The sequence below is a fragment of the Channa argus genome, chromosome 5 (assembly GCF_033026475.1).
Source record: "Channa argus isolate prfri chromosome 5, Channa argus male v1.0, whole genome shotgun sequence".
NCBI classification, from domain to species: Eukaryota; Metazoa; Chordata; class Actinopteri; order Anabantiformes; family Channidae; genus Channa; species Channa argus.
Window position 1 is genome coordinate 21,818,071 of NC_090201.1, and position 24,780 is coordinate 21,842,850.

At 39.9% G+C, this 24,780-nt stretch overlaps 3 protein-coding genes across 9 annotated transcripts in view; 2 read left to right on the plus strand and 1 right to left on the minus strand.

Annotated features, from left to right (window-relative positions):
* Positions 1–10,679, minus strand: part of LOC137128207 (troponin I, slow skeletal muscle-like) — a 71,888-nt gene extending 61,209 nt beyond the window's left edge. The window contains exon 1 of the mRNA XM_067506030.1: positions 10,675–10,679. The gene's annotated coding sequence lies outside the window, so the exon portion shown is untranslated. The remainder of the gene's footprint in view (positions 1–10,674) is intronic.
* nav1b (neuron navigator 1b) overlaps positions 1–13,234 on the plus strand; it is a 60,875-nt gene extending 47,641 nt beyond the window's left edge. For 3 of the 5 annotated variants that reach the window (XM_067506016.1, XM_067506018.1, XM_067506020.1), the window contains 18 exons: positions 263–286; positions 750–827; positions 2,553–2,636; positions 3,108–3,219; positions 3,300–3,421; positions 4,473–4,651; positions 4,790–4,946; positions 5,380–5,572; positions 5,919–6,016; positions 6,127–6,222; positions 6,650–6,818; positions 7,645–7,880; positions 7,999–8,153; positions 8,239–8,310; positions 9,100–9,296; positions 9,383–9,501; positions 9,641–9,838; positions 9,956–13,234. In XM_067506016.1, coding sequence (XP_067362117.1) covers positions 263–286; positions 750–827; positions 2,553–2,636; positions 3,108–3,219; positions 3,300–3,421; positions 4,473–4,651; positions 4,790–4,946; positions 5,380–5,572; positions 5,919–6,016; positions 6,127–6,222; positions 6,650–6,818; positions 7,645–7,880; positions 7,999–8,153; positions 8,239–8,310; positions 9,100–9,296; positions 9,383–9,501; positions 9,641–9,838; positions 9,956–10,039 — 2,373 coding nt within the window. In that variant the 3' untranslated portion in view covers positions 10,040–13,234. The remainder of the gene's footprint in view (positions 1–262; positions 287–749; positions 828–2,552; positions 2,637–3,107; positions 3,220–3,299; positions 3,422–4,472; positions 4,652–4,789; positions 4,947–5,379; positions 5,573–5,918; positions 6,017–6,126; positions 6,223–6,649; positions 6,819–7,644; positions 7,881–7,998; positions 8,154–8,238; positions 8,311–9,099; positions 9,297–9,382; positions 9,502–9,640; positions 9,839–9,955) is intronic. The other 2 variants (XM_067506017.1, XM_067506019.1) reach the window with 1 other exon arrangement.
* Positions 13,235–13,496: 262 nt separating this feature from the next.
* On the plus strand, positions 13,497–22,423 carry LOC137128204 (myosin-binding protein H-like). 3 transcript variants are annotated; one of them, XM_067506025.1, is made up of 13 exons: positions 13,497–13,799; positions 14,901–14,969; positions 15,189–15,323; positions 15,982–16,149; positions 18,794–18,882; positions 18,982–19,177; positions 19,276–19,415; positions 19,548–19,707; positions 20,115–20,251; positions 20,999–21,185; positions 21,285–21,345; positions 21,953–21,984; positions 22,072–22,423. In XM_067506025.1, the coding sequence occupies exons 1-11, from the start codon at positions 13,565–13,567 to the stop codon at positions 21,314–21,316; spliced, it is 1,548 nt and encodes a 515-aa protein (XP_067362126.1). In that variant the 5' UTR covers positions 13,497–13,564; the 3' UTR covers positions 21,317–21,345; positions 21,953–21,984; positions 22,072–22,423. The 3 variants fall into 3 exon arrangements, with proteins under 3 accessions (XP_067362126.1, XP_067362124.1, XP_067362127.1); XM_067506023.1 differs by having other exon boundaries at positions 21,285–21,338; XM_067506026.1 differs by lacking the exon at positions 14,901–14,969 and having other exon boundaries at positions 21,285–21,338.
* Positions 22,424–24,780: the final 2,357 nt, after the last annotated feature.

The window sequence follows — 24,780 nt, forward strand, 5'->3', positions numbered from 1 at the left end:
TGACACGTGCAGACACAAACTTTACATACATTCTGTTAAATCAAATTAAAACCTAGCAGCAAACCTCTGAACATCATCTCAGTGCACACAATGGGTATTTGGTACCTACTGCAAGATTTATTTTACTGTTGTGATATCCATAAAACTTTATTAACATCTCCTTTAATTGTATGAAAGTAGTTTTTATTATTGCCCCCAAAACTAATCCCTCGCTATATTCCCATTTTATTTTTTTTATTTGTATTCATCATGCTTTCTTAAGAATGAGGAGAGGATTCAAGGGGAGGTAAGGCCAATGTGCCATAACTCTTCAACTGAAATTGTGTTTCATCTGCATCTGTGTTGAACCTACTCATCAGGTGGAGTCTGTGCCCACAGATCTCTACTTGCAGAGCCCATATCTGTTTATTTTGGTTAATCTCTAATTCATCTGTGGTTTTCGTCCATAGCAATTTCTAACATTGAAAAACAGGATTTTCAGATCTCCTAAAACTCAGTGCATGAGGAAATTGGTCAAAAAAAAATCACTGTTATCCCATAATGATAACACTCCCAAGTAGTTTGGTGAAACAGGATAGTGTTTGAGACATTTCAGTTTCTCAAGTTTTACTCAATGAAACACATCTAAGGCTTTCCACTCTTGCATTATCATATCAAAACATGTATTAACATACCCAGCACACATGGCTTTTTGTACTTTTTAATAAAGTGTTCATCCTGCTTAGACTGACAGTACAATTTGTCCGCAGCAAATCCGCAAATTGAGGCGAGAGCTGGAATCCTCTCAGGAAAAGGTTGCCAACTTGACCATGCAGCTTTCTGCCAATGTATGTATGTCTTTATAATTACCTTTTGGTGTCTTTTCATAAGCTGATTTCTTCAGGACTTGGATGAGAAACAGATCTCTTATTACAATGTTATCAATCCCCCATGTAAAACAAACACCTTGTAAGTTATTGAGTTTGACAGGTCTATTCAGTATCTTTCCTGCAAGCTTTCATTCTTTGCAAGTTTGATATGGGGAAATTGGTGTATATTGTTGTTTACTGTAGACTAGAGGATACTGATGCATAACTTTGATTTCAGCCCAGTAAACAGGCAGTAAGACCAACCTTTCACAAAATATCCACGACCGCCTGAATGGATCTTCAGGTGTCATTACAAACATGACTTTTCTTTTGCCGTTCTTTTGCTGTCACGTACATCTGTCCACATCTTCTAAAAGCCTTCTTGCCTTGTTTTATTAATAGAAAATGTTTTTTACCTTTATCCTTAATCGACTTTAAAACTTTAACTCTGTTTCACAATCTTTGCACAACAAATGTCCCCTTTGTTATTGCGTTATTGTGCAGCTTGTGATTCTTGATCCTGGCACTTTTAATGGTGACAAAACTTTAACCTAACAAAAAAGTGCAGGTCTTGATATAAAATGATCAGTATGAACTACTGTCACATATTTTACATTTTGTTCATTACCTTTGCTTAATTCAAACTTAAATCAACCAACACAAGAGGTGGACATGATGTGACTACATGATGTGACTACCTGTACTGTTTTGAAAATGTTTTTAAGATGTTTGATCCCACCCCTAATGCCACTGTCCCCTCTCTTTTACGCTCTTGTTTTTGTTGATTGCTGGACTCATTGCTGCCCCCTGCCTGTCACCTACTGACCTGCACCTCTGGATGTTGGTCGTAGCAGCTAGGCCAGGTTTGTTTGTTGCTTCCAGAGGGCTCTGTCCTTTCCACATGACTTCTAAGTGGACATCAAGCTGACCTCTTGCTGTCAGCTCATTTGTGTTGTGCTTGTAGTGTGGCAGAGTCAACTTCAATATCTAGCTTAAATTATACCAACTAGGCCTGCAAGGAAAGCATATTAATATAAAAATGGATATTTTAGTATTAGTTTCGGTTTGTAAAATGACCAAATAAGAGAGAAATGCTCAAATGTACAGTTTTCCAAAGCCCAAGGTGGCATCTTCAAATTTCTTTTGTTTTACCAACAGCCCAGAGATCTTAAATATACAGTTACATACATATTTGTCATGGCTGCTTGATGATGATTGAATTATAATGCTTTTACAGTAGTTCCAATTTTTAGTATACTTTAGTGTTTTCGTGATTGTTAATAAAAAATGTATTACTGAGTGATTTTGTCACCCATGAATTTCCAAAGATCCTTAACACTGTAACACTCCATCATCAGCACCAATAGCAAGATTCACTCTAAAGGCCAAACATAGGTTTATGAGATTTGTCTCCTGGTGCCACACCGCTGCCCTTTCTCAACACCATTTCCCTAACATCTTTTTTCATCTCTGACATCATTCACAGCTGTCTGCTACTCCATACCCTCCTTCCTCTCTCAGCAGTTGGAGAAAGCCATTTGCTTGTTTTGTTATGAGCGTTTCAGATTGCAGACTGATTCGATTCATCTGGTGACTCATACCTGTCTGCTCTCTTAACACATTTCTCTCTCTCTCTCTCTCTCTCTCTCTGTCTCTGTCTCTTTTTCTGTCTCCTTCTCCTGTGTCTGTCCTTTTTTTTTAAAGGCTAATCTGGTAGCAGCATTTGAACAGAGTTTAGCGCTAATGACTGCACGCCTGCAGACCCTCTCAGTCTCCTCAGAACAAAAGGTATCTTGGTTATATCATAATGTATAATAATGAATGAATTTAATTAATAATATAGCATGTATATGTATGACACTTGTGATATTAATTTATAAAATAATAAAAGTCAAATGTCCACACACTAAAGCAGCCATAAAGCAAAGTTATTCTAAACAAATAGTTGTGTTGCACTACCCCACACTGTGCTGTACAAATACACAATGATAGTAATAGTCTTTCATCAGATTATTCAAAGACTTTACTGTATATTAGATCCTGTCACTTTTAGAGAGGCACCTCGGTTATAGTAGTTCTGGTAATGAGAAGTGGGTGAAGGGGTTTGCGTAGTGGGATTTCCATGTTGTCATCAGTCACTTAGCAAAACCTGTCAGCCTTGTTAAAAGGGGATCAACATTCCACAAATCTCAAAAGAACCTTGGTCCACTTACTAGTCTGTAAGTTAACATTGCCACATATTGATGTTTCTCTCTTCAGGACTCTGAGCTCACTGAGCTGAAAGAGACCATTGAAGTTTTAAAGACCAAAAATGCAGAGGCCCAGGAAATCATTCAGGGGGCACTCAATACTCCAGAGATGACACCTAAAGGTAAATGCTGGTAATGTACAGTATGGTTAGGAGTCTTCCCTCTCAATGTGCAACATGTGATCTCTTCTCCTGGCATTTAGAACCGCTGATCAATCGTCAGAACTCCTCAGAAAGCATCTCCAGCCTTACCAGCACTACCAGCCACTCAAGTATGGGTAGTCTCAAAGAGCAGGAGGCCAAAAAGAAGAAGAAGAAGAGCTGGGTGAGGACATACATGCAGCTTAGAACTACTTAGAAATACTTTTCGATTTATATATATCGAGCTTTCATACTAATTAAATTGTCAAATTATTGTTAAGTTAATTAGAACAACGCTTTTGTTTTGTGTGGTGAGACGCACACAGATACAAACTATTCAGCGGTGGTCTGTGAATCAGATGTTGTCTTTAAGTTGATGGAGAAAGGGTTAGAAAGTTGTTATTTTGGATTGTCAGTGTCATTAAACTTTGATCAAATGTGCATATTACCACATCACTTCACTATCGGTTCTCAGTTTTCTGTATTTTTTTGACCTGGAAAAAAAACAGTCAACCTCTGTCCTACTTTGTGATTCTGTGTGTGTGAGATTCTCCTCCTGTCATGTTCCAAATCTGTTAAGAATGACGCTGGTCTCTCCTTCATGCTGCCATGTTTCTATTGTAGGTCTTTGAGGTGAGTGATTTTTGCTGCAGTAAATTAAGGCAGAAGTCCAAAAACCCCATGTTTTTTTTCCAGCCCGCATGCACTTATGTCTTGTCTTTTTAAGCTTGTCATACTGTACACATCATGCCATGATTTGATAATATTAAATTGTAAAATTACACTGTCGATGTATGGTGTTTGTGTAATTCTCATGTCATTCATTTTTCTGTGACATTAGACATCATGAGGTCTAGTGAAAATGCACATTGGTTTAGATGTACAGAAACTGTACATTTGAATCGATTTTTGATTTAATTTTACACCCATCTCACTTATGTATGCTGTACATTTTATTCATTTAAACTTTCTATAACACTTTCTATAACAACCCATTTAAAGTTCTATAACACTCAAACCACTTAGTTTGAGTGTTATAGAAATGTTAAAATATGTAGCAAAAAATATTGTGTACAACACATTTAACAGATAATAAGTGTGGTTCACAACCTGAAATTGTGTGTTCAGTAATGTTTCATTTAATAAAGGCATCTCCGTTGCTTCTATTACAACACAAATTGCTTATTTGAATTTTAGTTTAGTTAATTTATTTATCTAACTTCTTCTCTAATCAGTTACGCAGTTCCTTCAACAAGGCCTTTAGTAAGAAGGGCTCAAAGCCATGTGGGCCATATGCTGATATTGAAGAGATTTCCACCCCAGAGTCCTCTGCACCTTCATCCCCTAAGGTCCACCATGATGGGAGTAACCCTCCATCATCAATGAAATCCTCAACCTCTGCATCCTCATCTGGGTAAACCTCTCTCTGCAATCATCTTTTAAACTGAATACAGAAAATTACCACAGCAAGTATTTAGAATCGCATTTTATAATCTATCTGTCCTTGTTACAGTCGGAGTTCTCTGATTTTGTTAATATAAACTCTCTTTAGACTTTGTGAAGGAGGTGAGGTGGCGGATGATAAGGTTGTATCAGAACTGCGTACGGAACTGTGGGAGAAGGAGCGTAAACTGACTGACATCCGCCTGGAGGCTCTAAGCTCTGCCCATCAGCTGGAGCAGCTGCAGGACGCGATGAACAACATGCAGGTATGTGGTGCATTTTTCATTTCATTCAAAAATGGACTTGGTTTTCTGCAGTTCTTCCTTGGAGTTGGTAAAGGCAATTAGGATGTTGAACATTAGAAGCTTTGTACTGCAGTCATCACTAATGATATGTTTAGTTGAAAAAAGAAAACACATTCACATTATATATCTATCATTTGAGTTTTTATTTCTTTGGTCACTCGTGTATAGTTATACAGTATTACTTGCCAAAGTGCACTGTGCAATTATATATTATAAGCTGTTAGGTGCTGACGTCTATTTTCCTTTGGCCGTCTTTTGTATTGTTTAAAAATTGGTCTTGTTATAACTGAACAATCAATCTTACCTTCACTATTAATGAATTGCAGTATTAATGCAACCATTTTGAAATAGAACTCATTTATGAGCACTGCAACAACACTTATTTTCTCTATAGAGGACAGTGGAAAACCTAAAGGCTGAGAATGACCACCTCAAGACAGGTGGCCCATCCCCCTGTCCATCTCCTGGACCCTCCAGCTCCATCTCACAGTCCTCGGGCCTCACAGCTTTAGGAAGTTTGTCACCTCGGCAGTCCTTGCACATGCCAAAAAGCTACAGCAGAGGGCTCAGTGACGGGAACAACTCAGGTAGAGTTCAGCCCCTAGGCCTGCATCTTACAGTACATTTAACTAAGCAGGGAACCATCTACATAACTGTAAAAAAACACATGATGACTGTGCTTCCATTTAGGACATGATGGTTACATCCAATCACAATATTTACAATAATAAAACACTGCCTTTCCTACATCCAACATGCAAATAAATGTACTACTACTAACTTCTAATCAGTGACTTTCAGCAAACTTTACAACATGTAATTTTTTTTCAACCATGGTGAGATGTTAAATAACTAAAACCATATTCCTTATATCTTGATCCAAATTGTACACATATACTTTTTTTCTGTCCTCTTTTATTTACTTCTTTGCAGATATCCACTCTGCAGAGTCTCTTAGCCTTTCCTCACAGAGAGATGATCACCGCGTTAGGGTTGTGGTTTGTGTTGCAGATTTGCATGTCTTTAAAGATGTAAGTATTTTCTTTTCTTTTTTTTTGTCATTTATGTCTCATACACCTTCAGACCGGTAGCCATCTTTACAAACATCTGTGTCTCCTTGAACTGCATTTTTTGTCTACAGGAGGTTAAGCAGCAGGATTTCTTTGTGGGCAAAGTCAGGGTGAATGGCAGGATGGACTGGACTATGCTGGATTCAGCTGTCAGCCAGGCATTTAAGGTATAGATATCCTCAGCTGACAATTTAGTACAGTGTGTTAAATATGAAATATACATATTTTTTACATTTCTGACTAAAATGCAGATTTAGCCTGTACAGTCACATTAAACTTTGGTTTTAAACACAGTAAAATATGTTTTTTCTTTTTTAATTTACTGGAAGGTGATTTAACAAAACTCTTTTGGTTTTGTTACAGTAGGAATTTGTTTTGTTTTGCATGGGGTCCAATTAAGGTAATGGCTCATGAGGAGCTTGTAATCCTCATTTACAGGTCGTATAACATTTTTTATTAGTATTGAATTTAACTCAGAGCATCACGAGCAGCAGTTATGGTTTTTTGCTATGAGCATATTATTTATCCCATTAGCATGTCTGCCTGCTAAAAAAAGTTATGCTTAAAGTTTTACTCAGTTCTCCTTTTTTCCAGGTTTACATAACTAAAGTGGACCCCACTTCCAGTCTCGGCCTGTCTACTGACTCCATCTATAGTTACAGTATGGGCCACATCAAGAGAGTGTTGGGCGGAGAAGCACCTGAAACACAGCCCTCTCGGTGCATGTCTCGAGGCCCCAGCAGCATCACCGTGGCTCTAAAAGGTCAGTGGAGAAATCTGACATGTACAATAGAATCATCCTGGATATGCATGTAAGACTAAAGATTTGGACATGTCCACACTGGATGTCTAATTTAAAAAATCTTAATCAACTCTTTATTCAACAACATTAAAATTAGTTTTCTGGTAATAGTGTTTATTTGGTTGCATAATTAGCAATACAGCACAGATAGTTATTGTATCATAAACCCTGTTTTTCATTAACAGCAGTGTCGTGATTGTTTTTGTTTATGAGAAGCCCATCTACAGAGCTCACCAGTAATTCTAAACCAGAGCTGTGATAAAAGAGTCATGGTCCTGGTTTGGTAGTAAACCCCTCTGCACCTTTGCATGCAGGAATGCATCAAGCAAAGTGCTAGGAGAGCTGGGAAAATAGCGGCTGCTGAGATGGGGCTTGGTGTAACGTGATATCTGTGCAGCCAGGCCCAGCTGGTCAACCAGTCTCAGACACATGGGCCCCATAGATGTTAGGTAGAACATTACACTTCAGCAGACAGGTGGGGGTTTCACAGACTTGCTGTAATTGATGCTTAGTTATTTTAAGAGCAAAATGCTAGAGCGCAGTGTTGCTTATGGAGGACACACAGTGCTCCAAATCCATTTCCACTAAATCTTCTTCCCAACTCGTTCTTTTTTTTTTTTAAGACATGATTTTTTTTAGTATAGGGATTAACACAACTCTCAACAGGCACTTTTATGAAACTGCAGAATATGACAAATTTCTATTTAAAGTAGCTAGTTCGCATTTAGTCATCAAAATAACAGCCGTGTTGATATTTAGTTATTTACCTGTCCTTCTCTGTGTTCAGGTTTAAAGGAAAAGTGTGTGGACAGTCTTGTATTCGAAACACTCATTCCCAAACCCATGATGCAACACTACATCAGTCTGCTACTCAAACACCGTCGTCTCATCCTATCTGGGCCGAGCGGGACAGGTAAGACCTATCTTGCCTCCAGGCTGGCTGAGTACCTGGTGGACCGCAGCGCCCGCGAAGTCACCGATGGCATCGTGGTCACTTACAACATGCACCGGCAGTCATGCAAGGTGACAAACACTGATGCCCTTTAAGATTCTGTATAGCAAGGTATTATTTTGAATGACATGCTGTCAGCTTCCCTTCATCACGCTCTGATGCCGTGCTTCTCTCTAACTCTCACCTCAGGATCTGCAGCTTTACCTTTCTAACTTGGCTAATCAAATAGACAGAGAAACCAGCACATCAGAAATACCACTGGTAGTTATTCTGGATGACATTCATGATCCTACTTCCATCAGTGAACTTGTCAATGGGGCTCTCACCTGCAAATATCACAAATGGTAAGTTCCACATACACAGAATAAAAATAGCTGCAAAAATAATTATATAAATGTGGGACGTAACCTAAACATTGTTCTGTTTTAGCCCTTACATTATTGGGACAAGCAATCAGCCAGTGAAGATGACTGCGAACAACGGTTTGCATCTCAGTTTCAGGTAGGTTAAAATAGCACCTGTAGAAGTGTTTTATTTTCATAGTTGGTAAGATGGTTTATTGGGTACGTTTATGGAGAGTTTTCCATCAAGATTACACAGAAATGACACTTAAAGATCACTGTAGAATAAAAGAGTCAGTGTAATGAAAGCATCCATGAGCAGGTCAATAGTAACGTAGGAGCTAGTGTGTTTGGGGAGGGTATGATGTTGTATGATTTAATAAAGTTTGATTTTGGTCAGTGTTGTGAATCCCGCTGAGTTTATTTCATATGGCTGAAAGTCGGTGGGGAATTAAATTTATGCAGTAAACATTTGCATGCATGTAAGATTATGTCTAAAAATAAACTCCCTATTGCACTACCTACTACTTCCTACAATTAAGAATTTTTAACAAACATTTTACTTTCTTTTGAAACGGGAAATATTTGATCACCTTAACAAAAACCAAAATCACGTTAACACAAATGTGTATGAGGAAAATATTCCATTAATCTAAGGTAACAGTATTTTGCGTGATTAAGCGAATTATGACACATTGCATTAGCAATATTAGGCAAATTATACTATCACTTTCATGATTTAATTGAGTTTCCATTTAATTAACTTTTTAACCGGTCCCTCTCTATGGGTCTGACTTAAATGGACACTCGGTAGCTGCAAATTGATGTGGATAAAAGGAATGATGACATTGTTAATGCAATATATGGCCAGCAAACAACCCCACGGATTCTTGCACCTACTGTCTTATGCTGTGATACATTTGAGGATTTTTGTATCTGTTTGTCTTAGGATGGTGACGTTCTCAAACAATGTGGAACCAGCCAATGGCTTCCTGGTGCGATATTTGCACAGGAAGTTGATGGAGTCAGAGGATGAGAGGAACGTGACCAATGAGGACTTGATCAAGGTGTTAGACTGGGTGCCTAAACTGTGGTATCATCTACACACTTTCTTGGAGAAGCACAGCACATCTGACTTCCTTATTGGTATGAAACACTCCTGCATAGATTGGGTTATGCTCTGCTTATGATCGGTTGTAAAAATGTTTGTTCTCTTTTCATTGCCGCCTCAGGCCCATGCTTTTTCCTGTCCTGTCCTGTCAAAGTGGATGATTTTCGATCCTGGTTTATTGACCTTTGGAACCACTCTATTATTCCATACCTGCAAGAGGGAGCCAAAGATGGCATTAAGGTGACAAACTATAGGCAGCAAGTTCAGAAAATTGTCTCCATTTAGCATTGGATTCTTCCTCGGTAAATTCCCTTGGCTTCCTTTTCACAGGAAATGTCTCACTCTAACTTTACTGTTTTGGTATGTCATAACTCCTTAGGTCCATGGCCAAAAGGCAGTATGGGAGGACCCAGTGGAGTGGGTGAGGGGCACCCTGCCTTGGCCATCTGCCCAGCAGGACCAGGCAAAGTTGTTCCACCTACCTCCGCCAAGCATTGGCTCCTGCAGCCCTGGTCAGCCCTTTGAGGAGAGGCCTCACAAGGAGACTCCGCCCAGCTCCATGGAATCTGATCCTCTGGTAAGAAAGAACATAATGCTATCTTACAGAATGGTTTCAGAATAATGGGTTTCGTATAAACCTTGAAGTTGAAATTAATTAGGTTTTCTGACTTCTCAACTTTGTCCTTTGTTGTAGATGGCAATGCTTTTGAAACTTCAAGAGGCTGCCAACTACATTGAATCCCCAGAAAAAGAAGACCCTTGCCTGCCTAAGCTTTGAACACAAAGTGCACACTTTAACACTTAGCACTTCAAATTGTATTTTTTAGTTCGCTGAACTGTCACAGTGCACATTCAGGGGAACATATGAATCCTCAGTCATTCCTGCAGCAGGAGGTTGATAGTGTGACCAGCTAAATCCAAGTCATTTTAATACAAACTGTATTTTTTTTTTTAATTACTGTTCACAAGTACTGAATGAAAAGCTATATTCTGTTAACTGTGTATGTGACTGTATGACATTCACTTCAGTCCAGATCTCGCCACAGTACCAACACATTAGCCCTCGGTACGGTTAGATGGGTGCTAATAAACTTGTTATGGAACTCTCAGCACTTAGACTTCAGGTAATGCACACACAGTCCACCCTGTGTTGTGCTAAAGGGCATCATGGAATATGGAGTGCTTGTCAACAGGAACTATTCTTACTTAATGGTGACTAGTATTGGAAAAGAGTATGACAGCATGACAAATGCCACCGTTTATTGCAAAGTTTTTTGGGACATATCTACTGTATAATTCCGCGAAGGCCAAACCTTATACATATGCAATCCCGAACTTTACGACCCGAGCAGGTGAAACGGTTAAAATGCCTTAAGAACAAAGACAATGTCAGCTCTACTTTAGCAGAGAACACTGGTGCTTTCATCAATTTCATCCCAACAAAAACAGTCACAAATTAGTCACATGCTTAGCGATACATTTTAATTATCTTCATTTTTCGGCCCATTGATGATCCAATCAAGTTTGAAAATTGAACTTGCTGTCATACTCTTTTGCATAAAACATAACTTGCATATCGGTGATGTCAGTTCATCGCTTTCTCTCACCATTCATTTATTTCCAATAAATTAACAATTTCACCATATATATCAGGTATGATATGCTTATTACACAGGGATAACATAACAAAGACCCTCTGAGGAAAATGAATCAATCAGTTCTGTTTGACTCAAATTCAGATTTCTTGTCTATTGTCTATTGAATTTCATCCCGGAAAAAATACATTTGCTTCCCCCATAATAAGATTAGACTGTGTATATATTGTGTACATACAAACAGGCTACATCAGTTATTTTATTAACACAGGTTGGTGCAAATATCTAATATAATAAACCAAATACTGTACTTCAATCATACATATTGACTGTCAAGGTAGAGGTTTAAGTTCAGCTATGAATGTATAGAAAACACTTAGAAAACAACCATATAACTTTAACATTCATCTAGTAGGTGCTTTTAAAGGAAGCCTTATTTCACAGCTTCACTGCAAAACACTAAACAGTGGCTGAGTGACTTTAAAGCCTCATATGCCATTTTCTTTTGCAACAGTTCATCCACTGTACAGAGTGAACAGTAAGTCAACATTTAGGTACATATGGTGCTCTGTGACAATGTCCCAGAATGTCTTAGTGTTAATTGAAGATCATGTAGATGTTTGGGGTAGGTTAGCAAAGAGATTAGTGTCCCTTCTCTCAAACGCTAAAGAAATACGAAATTAATCTGAAAAATAATTTCTGAGGTTTTTAGGATGTTTTGTTAATGGAGTATTGAAGATATTCTGTAGAAACCGTGAAGTCATGTGAGACATTGTATAGTGTACGCCTGTGTTGATGTTGTGTGGTATTCATCTTTGAGAACATTTTGGGTACCCAACACAGAAAGAAGCAGGTTAAAATGTTAAAATGGGAAGTATTTGTTTGAAAAAAGGTACATGGCAAAAGAATGAAACTCTGTATTACTTTGTGTAGATTTTTGTAAGAAAACCTAAAAGAGTAAATTAATGTAAAGCGTATGGACGTGCAAGTGATGTCGAGTCATCTGTTTATCCCAAATGGTGTCATTGGTGAAGTGCTCAGACTAAACTTCACGTGTACATAAGTCCTGTAAATGAATGTCAGACCACTTTTATGACAGCTTAATAAGAACGTTTACCTTTTTTTTTTTTTTTTTTTTTTTTGTGTCTGAGCTGCTTTTTGCTGTGTTGTTGCACTGTTTGCGAAAGGCTGCAGACACTTCAAGCTCATAGGCAGCTCTGATTGGTCACCTGTAAGGTAAAAAAAAAAAATGAATGGATCAAAGACTTTACAAATTAAAAGATCCCAAGTCTCACCTGAGCACATGCCGGCTGAGGATAATTGCTGAGATTGTAAATACTTCAGGTATTAGTATTAATTGGCCGTGATCTGTTTCTGCAGGTTAACAAAAGCCATCAGCTCAAGCTTCTTATCTCATTCACTGTTGTTGTGCCTGTTGCTCTGTAGTAGCGGTGATTCGTGTTCGCTTTCTAGTGTATCCAGACTATGCAGCAACTTCTACTGGTGTTGGCAGTCAGCAAATGTCTTCACTAGCAAACTCACTGTGTTTTTCATCTGGTCTGTCTTTGAGTTCCTAATTTGGACCAAACTGCAGCACAGGACAAAAGTGGAGGCTTGTTTGAGCAGGTGATACTGAGCCTTAAGGAGAAGGTAGTTTGCTTGGTGTTGCATAGATGTATTTAAAGAAATTCAGCTTTTGAAGCGGTTTCGTGTGTTTTGTCTATATGAAAGGCAACGAACTGGACTTGTAACTGGTCAAATGACAAACGATTTAAAAATTGAATTATAAGCCTGAAAAAGTTGGCAAGAATCAAGTCCTTTACTTTTGCATAGTTGATTTTAAGTCAAATGAAACCAGATAGTGATAAACCTGTTATCTTAGGCCAATACAGGTTGCTGAATAGTCATATTTTTGCAAAGCTTATTGTGGACTAAAGATTTAAAAACAATGTCATGCGATATCTAATGTCACTGATGTGCAACTGTTAAGGGTTTCTGTGTTGTAAATGCATGTAAACTTGCTGTGTGATGAGAAGACATGTTAAAACAATGTATGGATTAGGAAAATCATTCTAGATAAGGTTTTCTTTTTTAATACTCGAATATTTGATATTTCTTTTTTCTTTTTTCCTTTTTACAAAAAAAATCCTTTGTAAAACTTAATTTCTCTATTTTGTACAGGACATCATTGTAAAGACTGTAAATATGTCAGCAGTCTGGATGCGGCAACAATCATTTAGGTTGGGGGGGGAAATGATCCTTAAGACCAAGGTATATTTCATTAAAGCTGGGTCCAGTACCTGGAGAAGACATGCCTTCAAAGGCTTTCATCCACCCATCACTGTTTGTTGGAATCAATAAAATACATGTTATATTTATCCTGCTTCTTCCTGTGTGTCACTAACAATGTAGCCTCATAGAAGAAACTCCAACACGAGGATCTGTAGTCTGTGTTTTTCCAAAAGTTACTTGTAAGCACTAGGGGCATGAAGTAATGCAGCATTAACAGGGATGCACACTCAGTCCTGGTGAGATCAACACACGTGGTGGTCTAAGTCCTACATGGTGTCCAGTAACTAATGTAAATCTCTGAGGGCGGGTCCTGAAGCTGCTGAGCTCTATATAAGCCTGCGGCCCCCGCGGGAATGATGGCATTGGATACAGTTTTAAGGACTTAACCGACTTGGGAATTACCTGCATCGTCCAACATGAAGCCTAAGCCTGCCCCGATCAAGAAGGACGCTAAGAAAGAAGCGGCCAAGAAGGACGCGAAGGCTCCAGCACCGGCTCCAGCACCGGCTCCAGAGCCCGTCCCTGAAGCCGCTCCTGCCGAGGCCGCCCAGCCTGAAGCTGCCCCCGCTGAGGGTGAACCTGCACCTGCTGAGGAGGCTCCTGCTGCCCCAGCAGCTGAGCCTAAACCCCCCACCCCTCCACCCGCTGATGGTAAATCCCCGAGTTCACCGGCGCGTGACTCACCGTCTGATATACATGTATTGGTGTTTTCCCTTGGAGGAGCCGTGGATTTAATGTTTAACCTTTTTATTAAGCCCAGGTAGTGGGTTCAGCTCACGGTAAGCACGCGGTGACCTTTACGAGCGCTCTCAGGGTCCCTGGCTTTGGACTTGTAGCCTTCCAACTAAAATCCAAACTGCACGGTCCCCTATTGGGCACTGATCCTCTATTTATGAAAGTCATACTAACGTAGATGAGATGCAGCGTCTTCTTTTAGCTCTAAACGGTTCCAAAATGGTGTTTAGGTTTGCTACACCAATTTTAATGCAACATATTAATTATTATTAATTATAATAATTATATTATCGTATTAGGCAGAGATCTAACATCTAGCTGTCCGTTTATTAGGAACACCTAGATGAAACTTATCCTGTCTGATCCAAAAGTCCTGCAATTAATCCTCCCTTCATGAAGGTGATGGTGCAGAGTTGGTGTTGACTCCGTCTGTCTACAGCCGAGTCAGCACCTCTCTGAGCTAGTTTAAAATAACTGAACATTATCACTTTCATGAGGAGTCTTTCTTGCAGGACTCTTGTGCTGGACTTCATCTGTTTCTGAAGGGTGTGCCCACAGTCTCTGAGCCCTCTGAGGCATCAGCTGCTCCCACTCATCTCTGTTACCACCCAACTCGCCCCTTCAGAGCCTTTTAACATTTGCTGTTTGATTTGATGCATTTGAACATTTTGTAAATGTAATGATATTTTCAAAATGTTTCAAACTGATATCCCCTAACTTCTAATATCAGAAAACACTAATATCTAATGCTACTTTCTTCTAATCTCTGATATCAGCTGATTCTAACCTGCAAATTAAAAAAAGTTCATTTTTATTCCTCTCTCTTTTAATATCTGAGAATATTTGGTCATGTGAGATCACTTGAATAAAAAGCTTCTTAGTAGTAGTACAGTAAATCATCTGACCGCTCAGTAAAAGAGAGCTGTGAAATACATAAGTGGATTATATTAAGTGCTGTAGCATTGCTCTGCTCATCACATGCTGCCAATAATAATGCATATGCCTATTTAACATCAGCTGAAGCTGCTGAGCCACCTGCGCCAGAAGAGCCTAAACCGCCCACGCCTCCACCACCTCCACCTAAAGGTAACCTTAAAGTAAAAAAGAGGGAGAAAAGAGTGCTTTATCTCAGAGTCATATGATTTGCACTTTTTTGTTTGTTTTGTTTTATTGCACAGAGCTGCATCATCACATCTTTTCAACTCAAACCTGGAACTCAGTCCTGATTTGCATTTTTGCGCATTTCTGCGGCATGTAAAACATATAAAAGTTAACTGAACGTCTTTGTTTCCATACCATTTGCAGAACCCACAAGTGCACCTGTAGATCTGTTTGTTGAGGACAAGAATGATACTTCAGTTACTATCATTTGGAGCCAGCCAGAGGTCATTGGGCCATCCGGTCTGGATGGATACACAATTGAAATCTGCAAGGATGGAAGTAAGTCCTGCTCTGCCCCATATACTGGCATGTGCACAAAATGGGTCATGTAGCGGTATTAATACATTGAAAAAGGAATGTCAGCCAACCTTTGAACCTTTGAATCACTTTGAACGCCTTTATTTCAGGGGCCGATTTTTATTTTCTTTGACATTATCATAACTCAGACTGCTGCACCATTTAAATGCCTGTTAAATATAATCAGGATCATGCAAAATTGCTGTTTTAATGTGGGTCAGCCATTGCAGCTGTCCCTGAAGTGTCACTTGCAGATTTATATCGTGAGCTACCTAACTTCTCCCTACAAGGAAAGAGGCGTTTCAGGAGCTGCTGTGGTCTCGTTAGAGGTCCTGCTTTTAGACCTACAGCTCCAAGCTTATATCAGCAGCAGTTCAATTTAAGCTTAGCACTCAGTGTATACAGTTAACCCACACGACCAATTTTATGTCTTATACAATAAAATTGTTTCAAACATATTTACTCCACTTCCTTTACAAAGCTGCACAAGTCTCACTTAGTGTCCTTTGTTAATTCTCCTTCTGCACATTGCACATACTGCACATTTTATTAATAGTTCTTTATCCAATAATGAATAGGCAAACAATATTTTTGTACTCTCCCCCAGTCTGTCATCATTGTGCATAATTTTCCCATCCAGCTGAGGACTGGAAAGCAGTCAATGAGCAACTGCAGAAGTCCTGCCGCTTCGCCATCAAGAACCTGACCACAGATGACCGTCTGAAGATCCGTGTTGTAGCTGTGAACGTCGCCGGCCGCAGCCCCCCTGTCACCCTCCCAGAGGCTGTCGTAGTGAAGGACGTCGCTGGTACGTTGCTGCTGTGATGGGTCTGTCAAGTGAATCTACGTACCCTTCTCTCTACAACTACACCACAAAAACAATCACAAATGTCCAGTTGTCCATCTGACCCAGGCAAATTGAAATATAACACTTTGAGCAGTGACCAGAACTCTACATATATTTTTAGTACAATTGGTTCTTATGGGTTTAATACAATAAGAACCAGTATTTAAAAAATTCTGACTGCATTTTTATATGTTTTGTGACTTTCTGCATTATTGCCTTATTCCAGCTGCAAAGAATGCAAAAATGTGGGGCGCACCATTTGACAGGGTTCGTTCTTTAGCTTGGTTAGTTTTGGAGGAAGGGGAGTTGTAAAGTCTGCTCAGCTGTCTGCGTCCTGTTGGCACATTTCTGCACTGTTAATAGTATAAAGGTGGTTTTCACTTTGAGTTGAAACACTGATCTACCTGACCACACTGTGACAGTCATAGACTTGTTAAGTAGATGGTTTTACAGATCTTGTAGGCCTTACAGTGTTAATAACCGAGTACGTCTGAAGGCATTTGCAGTAAAATGATGATGGGACCCCCGAGGGCTTTAAAAAGAGGAGCAGCGTTGCTTTGACTGCCTTACAAATCATCGTTACGCGAAATGGAGAGTTGGACATGGAACTTGATCCCAGCTTGAAATGGCAATGTTTCTATAGGCATGCAGCGTTTGCCGTCATGTTCACTAAAAGCAGGTGGTCTACATATTGAAAGGACCTATGAAAAGTCCTTGACAAAACTACAACACCTCGGAAAAATTGCTGGGATGCCCCCCTCTATTAACACATTTTCTTCTGTGGAGGGTTTGGCGTTGCACTGTGATCCCCGCCAAAATTCATGCTGGGGGGGAGTGTCAGGCTTCTTTTCACAAGATCGATGGTGACAAGTGATCATACTGCAAGCAGTGGGGAGGGGAGTGGGTGGATGGTAAATTCCGGTCTCTAAGTTTAGAGGGGGGCTGGTGGGGGTGGCGGGTCTGGATGTAACTTCTCAGGTGACACCTAAATCTCATGACACTTCCAGAGATTCACTGTTTATTTTGAAACATGCCACAGACTTTACAGTTACAATAGTCCTTAAGCCTAATCGTATCCATATGGAGGGAAAACGCACTTTGACTTTACCGTATTTCTTCAAATACACACGTGCAGCTCAGCTGCTTCTTTTTTCTCTCACGCTAAATCATTTACAATCCAACTCGTATGTTAAATAGCGGATCGTGACTTTCTGTGTCCTGCTTGACTTGAGTATGAGTTGAATGTTTTCTGATGTGTGTGGCAGTAACTGAAGCTCAGATTCATGCGTCATGAGGACACATGATATACATGTACTGAAGTACGGCTGCTTTATTTAGACACCTGACAAATGTTGCCGTGCCGTATTCAGCAGGTGGTGCTTCTCACCAAATCACTTTTAAAAATTAGCTTTGGCAAGACACTGAGGCTTGAGTATCTTTTCAAATGTCCCAGTGGCTAACTACCCAAATGATTTTGCTTTTATGGTTTATGGGTTTTGGCTTTTGGGTTTCTTACATGGTGGATAGAGCTGGGGAGCTCTGTTAAATGCAGGGTCACTTCTATACAGCTCCATGCTAATGAACCACCGGGAAACCTCCGCCATAACCTAAAAACATTTATATCAGTGAGTGACTGAATTTGTAGTTAAAACGTAAACATCAAAACATTTATTTCTATGATGAGCTTTAGTGAATCATGTGTATCTAACAACCAATAGTTATGCTTTATAACACAGATTAAGGCCTATAATGTATTGGGTTGGGGGAGGGGGAGTTATTTTAACCTAGAATAGGGTTCATGAATGCTTGCACTAGATGAGTTTCGCTTATATTAGCAGATGCTATTGGAGCAAGATAAGTGGGGAAAACAGTGGGGGACCGTTGTGGCGTTCAGAAGTTCACTCAAGCCAGTGGGGGCCGCCGTTTACTGTATGAGGCTGGCTGTGTGTCTACTATTGTCTTGGGTAAAGTTCGGAATTACAAGCAGCTTCGAAGCATGTCGGGTCAGTTTGGAGGTATGGCAGGTTAAGGATAGAGAATGGTGTCGCCTGTCACTGGGATCAGCAGCTTAATGATGACATGGTCTGATACTCACTGTGGGACACAGTGATAGGTTAAAGCATCTTTCAACAGCCACGGCGACCATTTTACTGTGTATCAATAATGTCATTGAATATGCAAATGTGTTCTCTGTGTGACATATGTCTACAACATATCTGTGTACAGTATCCTGCTTCTCATTCTATTTACTATTTATTTAAAAAAGAACTACAATTTAAATGAAAGACATGTAGCCCTGAAGGGACAGACACACAGCAGAGGAAATAGTGGGATTTATAATCAATGTGGCTTTTACAACTCTGATGGCACCAGTAGAAATTCTCAGATGGGCTTAAATCAGCTGTGACTTCCTCACTGCTTTGTTGGCCATGAAAGGAAGTGAAATCCTTTTGTTGTTTCCCCAAAATCTTCTTCAAGCTGTTTCTGCCTTCCAATGACAAATACCAGAACTTGAAAATGGCTTTCAGTAAAATGATGTAATCAAAAAAAAAAGAACAACAACAATCACTAATGGTTTTATTCATTGTTTTTTTTTTTTCTGTAGATCGTCCCAAGGTTCGCCTGCCTCGTTACCTCAGACAGAGATTCGTCGCTCACGTTGGAGACAAGATCAATCTTACCGTCCCCTTCACGGTAAACAAACCCATAACCACATCTTCCACTGCAGCACAGTGAACAAATCTGTTCCCTGTCAGGCCTTCAAAACCTTGTCTCTGCCCCCACTACCCCCAGGGTAAACCCAAGCCTGCGGTCAGCTGGACAAAGAATGGAAAGCCCCTGGACCCAAAGAGGGTGAACATCCGCAGCACTGAAAGAGACAGCATCCTGTTCATCCGTGCAGCTGAGAGAGACGACTCAGGAGTGTATGAGATGACCGTGAAGGTGGAGGACTTTGAGGACAAGGCACACTTCACCCTCCAAATTGTCGGTAAGCATTGATATTGCATCACAAAAGAGCAATCTGACGATCCAGTTTATGGTGATGTGGTTTAAAAACTGCCGACGTGGTACTTGATTCGCTCGTAGAGCTGCCAGGGCCTCCTTCCAGTGCGAAGATTGTGGATTCATGGGGCTTCAATGTGGCTTTGGAGTGGACTCCGCCCATCGATAGCGGAAACACAGAGATCACAGGCTACACAATCCAGAAGGCCGACAAAAAGACTGGAGTGAGTCATTGTTGGTGTAGTATTTTAGCGTCAGAGGGCAGCTGACTGCTGGCTCACACTAAATATGTATGGTGATTATTAATATTAGAATCTCTGTAATAAACTACATGGTTTCACTGTGTGTGTCCACAGGACTGGTTCACTGTGTTGGAGCATTACCATAGACTGAACGCCACCATCTCTGACCTTATCATGGGAAACACCTACAAGTTCAGAGTGTTCTCCGAAAACAAGTGCGGGCTGAGCGAGGCCGCCGCCGTGACAAAGCAGGAGGCCAAGATCATGAAGACAGGTACGTCCTTTATTTTACTTCCTCGGCTATCAGGGAAACCGGCTATCAGACTTTATTCGTTTAGTTTGTAATGGATGGAAGTCATTCTAGTTTTTTCTGTTTCCTCTCAGTATTGTGTCATTAGTCGTTCTTTTCTGTGACTTTGTGCGTAACTAAAAAAAACTATAATCAAAATACAATCACAAGGCTGTAAGATGCAGTTAAAAGGTCAGAAAGCTACTACATTTAAATTTGACAAACTATAAGCAAAATTAATCATCTACGTTTATACAGTGGACAGTGTCCTACAAAGAGCTGCATAAGAATGAAAATGCAGCTGGTCTTTGACGCCTGTCAGGAAATCCCTCATAAAACCCCCAAAATGTCACCTTTTCCCTGCTAACCTGTGTTTGTCTTCTACTCTCCAGGCATTGACTTCAAGACTATTGATTACAAGGAGCACGACTTCACCGAGGCACCGAAGTTCACCACCTCTCTCACTGACAGGATCACTACTGTCGGCTACAGCACCAAGCTCCTCTGCTCTGTCAGGGGACTCCCAAAGGTACAATAGCAAGTGTTGCTTCCTTTTTCCCTGACTGACCAGTGTAACGTCGTGTCGTATTGCAATTTTTGGATTGAAAGTACTAATATTTGTAAATACAGGTTCAGTCTGATGGTTCATCTCAGGCAAATCTCTTCAACTTGAGATGTATTGTGTTGGATTAGTCTTTAGCATTATTGGTACTTTGTGGGACGTATTACAGCTTAACATTCATAACAATGTGGTGACAGGGGTTTTAAGCAAAAGTCATCCTCTTTCCCCTTCGCTCGTCCTCTGCTATCAGCGTGTTGACAATATGGAAGATCTTCCCTTTCCTGTGGTAAGCTGCTGTCTGAGCCTTCGCCTCCGCTTTGAGCTCGTAAGCTCACTGGGCCACCAACAGCGCAGCAGCTTAAATGCTATCAATGAGAAGTGGTATTCTTCTCTTTTGAAGCAGGGCAGGAACAGAAAAAGTCATATTGGTAACAGGTCAGCGCAGACATAGGGTCACGTGTAGCATTCCTAATGGGGCCCCATGAGGTCCTCACCATGTTCATGTCATTAAAGCTCCCACACTGGATGTGTGCTGTGAGTCTGCTTCAATCAACAGAGCTTTTCTTGTCAAGTGGCATAAATCTATATAGAAACAACACTGCTGCTTGCTTGTTAATAAGGCGTTACAATGTAATTACCATACAAATCACACTTTAATAATCATATAATATGAAAAAAAAAAAGAAGCAAAAAAAACCACCTGTTTTTCTACAGCCCAAGATTCAGTGGATGAAGAACCAGATGATTATCGGAGACGACCCCAAGTACAGGCAGCTCTGCGTCCAGGGCATCTGCTCTCTGGAGATCCGTAAGCCTGGTAGCTTTGACGGAGGTGTTTACACCTGCAAAGCCAAGAACGACCTCGGAGAAGCAGCTGTCAGCTGCAAGCTGGAAGTCAAACGTAAGTCAATACCTTGATGAAACAACTCTTAAATTGTGTCATTTGCTTCACCAGTAACAACAACTTCACTTTCTAACAACTTGTGTTTTTGTTAAACAGAGCCAACAATTGCTGATGCAGACAAGAAATAGTTCAACATTCTCATATTCACAGGTCAGAAGTGATTAACATTACTTGAATAAACTTACTATCTCTATGTGCTTTAAAAATATATTGATTTTAATTTGACGAGACATGAGAGCTGCTGCTTGGACATTCGTACAACGAATGTCAAAAAAACTGGATGCATTGAATAGGTGAGTCCTGAGGTGACATCTGGTTTCTCGTTGATTTACTTTCCAAACATGGAAGGCACTAAACTTGGAAAAGTTGGCCTCTGGCACTGGGTCCAAGAGGTAGCACCCATAAATTAAATCTGTAATGGCTCCTCCATGTACCAGGTTAGGAGACTTAATCACATTTCATTGACTCAGCAGCAGCAGCAGCAGCAGCAGCAGCCTCCTTTGAGACCCAGATACTCTCTAAACATACTAAATACTAATGTTTGTGGAGCCTTGATTTCTATAATCTTGGTATTTTCTGCTGAATTGAATGAATACATTAAGCCTATTTCTGACTTGTATGTTTAAAAACACTAAAAAAACGTTTGCATAGTTCATATCGTTTCTCTTATTGGATTCTGAATTGTCATTCCTGCAGTTGCAGCTCTGTCTCCTTCTTTAACACCTGTTGTTCTTATTTGTTCGTCTGTTACTAACCTAAATTAGGAGCAGAAGGAAGGAGGCCTTTGCAGCATAAGGTGTGTGACAGTTTTAGTGTTTCTAAATCAGTTCTTTAAAATAATGCAGAGAGTTTCCATTACCTAAATTGTTTTTTATCTCTGCAGAATGGTGCTGAGCTCCTGACAGAACGTGTATATATGGCTGGTGACCGCAAAGCGTTGTGGCTATGACTTTTTGCCAAGTGTTACCCTGCATCCCAATGAACAGTTGTCGCCACTTTATGCCTTTATCTCACATTAGTTTATCCCAAGTCCACATCCATGTCCACAATTAGCTGTTTCCCAACTATAATGTCTATGGTAACTAAACAATCCCATGTTCAAACCTCACTATGTCACCATCATGTCGGCCTAACGAGCTGTACGCCAAGAAATTGACAGAATGAATTTACCGTTCCTCATAGAAGAACTATATGTAACATCTGCGTGTTTATGTCAATAAATAATTTAATTTCTGGTTTTGTTATTTCAATAAATTTCAATATTTCAATAAATGTAACTATACATTCCATAAATCTCTAGTAGAAATAGTGTGAGACTGAGACAGACTGCACTTAGCCCATGTATAAAAAGTACACAGCTTATGTTGAATAACTCTCTACTATGATGATTAAGTCTAATTGTAGGTTGATTTTGTAAAAAATAAATATAATGCATTAATACAGGGACAATTAAAAGTGATCATGCATGTACACTTTACACGAGGTAAATACAGAGACCTACTGAGAAGCATTTTCAGATATTTTCAGAGTCCGAAATTTTGGATTTATTTCATATTTCAAATAATTTATTTAATTATTTATAGTGGTTTTTAGGAAGAGGTGTGGACTTTATTGATAATTTAGGAATAATTTAGGCCATCTTTGGTCATTGTGGAGCAGCTCAGCTGCCAAACTGTGAACTGTGTCCAAAGACAATGCAAACAGGTCAACATGACTGAAGGTTAATATTTGAAATAATTATCAAGTTGTGAATAATTATTTACTTTATACTGAGCCATTCACCATGAGAAAGTCCTGTTTTCCTTATAACTAGTGAAGTTTTTTTTACAAAATAAAAGCATAGTCAGAGTTACGGTGAAGAAAACCTTTTTTCTTTCTGATAGGACAGACCAGAAAGCCAGAATGCTACTGTATCTGCAGATTGATTTAATTACTTCCTACTACAGTTTCAGTCAGCTGTTAAATGCATGAAGACTTTTTGGCAGCAAACCAGTGCAAATCTGGAGACAGCAGCACTATTCATTAGGCTCATATGGGCCTAAGAGTACATCAAAGTGTGCCAGGACTTCCATAATAATAATACCAGTCTATAATACTGATCTTGTAACTATTTGGTCTTGGAGTTACTGGAATAGTGATACAGGGCAGGGTGCCAAATATATCCAGGTTACATAGACGCAGGGGTTCACACAGAGGCTGACAAAATTAGCCTTGGTGCTCCATCTTGCTCAGGTTATTTTGGGCCCAACTGGCTCTACAGGCAAATGTGCTTCTATATTAGCTTTAAAACTCAAAGGGACATGAAAATAAAAGATAAAGATGTCAAACTAAAGGAGGTGTTATCCATATTTAAATGAAATAAATACATTGTTTTCCTCCCTCGCATCCCCATTGTTGGTATATTTAATCAGGTTTTGGGTAACAGATTTTGTACAGTAATCATGTTTCCAAATAGCACAGTCCTTCTCATTACTGTACAGAAACGGTAAGGAAGTGTAGTGCATTTCAGGTTTCCCACCTCTGCAGGCTGGGCCAAAAAGCAGAATCGGACTCTTTAAGTGTGGCATCCTCTAGTGTTACAGTTAAGCAATAACGTGCAGGCCCCCTGAAATGGGAGGATAACATGTAACATATAAACACATAAATTATCACCAGAAAACGCCCCAAAGGAAGATGTACACTTCAAAGACTGAGAAAGATCAGTTGACTGCCTACTTGATGAATGGTGCATCTCTCTGCCATTCTGGGCTGCTTGTACAATTTACGTAGCTAAGCTTCAACCTGTAGGCTAGAAGCCATAATAGGGCTCAGGCCTACTTCTGCTTGGTCCCTGGGTGCTGACATGCTGCAATAGGGCCACGGAGCAAGAGACTTGCTGTCTAATTTAGGTCCTGCACCGAAAAGTGTCTAACCTTCAATGAAAACCAATATTAGGTTTCATCATTCAATTCCGTTTCTCACAGTAACTTTGAAGGTCAGCATGTGTAAAACCATGTTATGTTAATACATTGCACACAACACACACACACGTTTTTCTAATAGTTGGATGAAAGAGGCTTTCATTTTATTCACAAGTCCAGACTTTGCTGTTTTTCCAGTGTTTGGGGTAATTGTAAATGCTTCAATCGGCTAGGAGCGTGGCTGTGTTCTTGTGCTCTGCCTTGTGTCACTACTCCATCTTCATTTTATCTTATTTCATGTTAGACTGAATGGTTCAACCTTTATGAAGCCAGGGCCACACAGCTGCCTCAGGCACATTTTCCACCTCTAATCCTCATGCTGAATTACGTCTGTTTCATCAAATATGATTTATTGCTATAATGTCCTCCACATGAGACAAAAAAACCCTTTGGCTTAATAATTGAATCGTATCAAAACTTTCCTCATACGACTCCCCAAACCTCCAAGTGGTAATAGAGGGATGGAAAGTTCATATTAAGGAAGGAGGCCGTAGTGATGCAGCATCTCTGACTCACGTTGTGTTTCTCTCTAATAGTTGGGGAATGCGCGGAGCGATGCCTGATCACTGCTACGTCAAGGGTAACGCCAAAGGCAATGAAATAGTGTGTCCTTCTTGAAGGGAGCCTGGCTG

Bases quoted from the DNA above. Each gene is read 5' to 3' on its own strand.
- LOC137128204 (XM_067506025.1), top strand. From the start codon at position 13,565: ATGAAGCCTAAGCCTGCCCCGATCAAGAAGGACGCTAAGAAAGAAGCG. The intron at 16,150-18,793 runs GTACGTTGCTGC...TTTTTTCTGTAG, and splicing joins CGTAGTGAAGGACGTCGCTG to ATCGTCCCAAGGTTCGCCTG. The intron at 19,708-20,114 runs GTACGTCCTTTA...TCTACTCTCCAG, and splicing joins GGCCAAGATCATGAAGACAG to GCATTGACTTCAAGACTATT.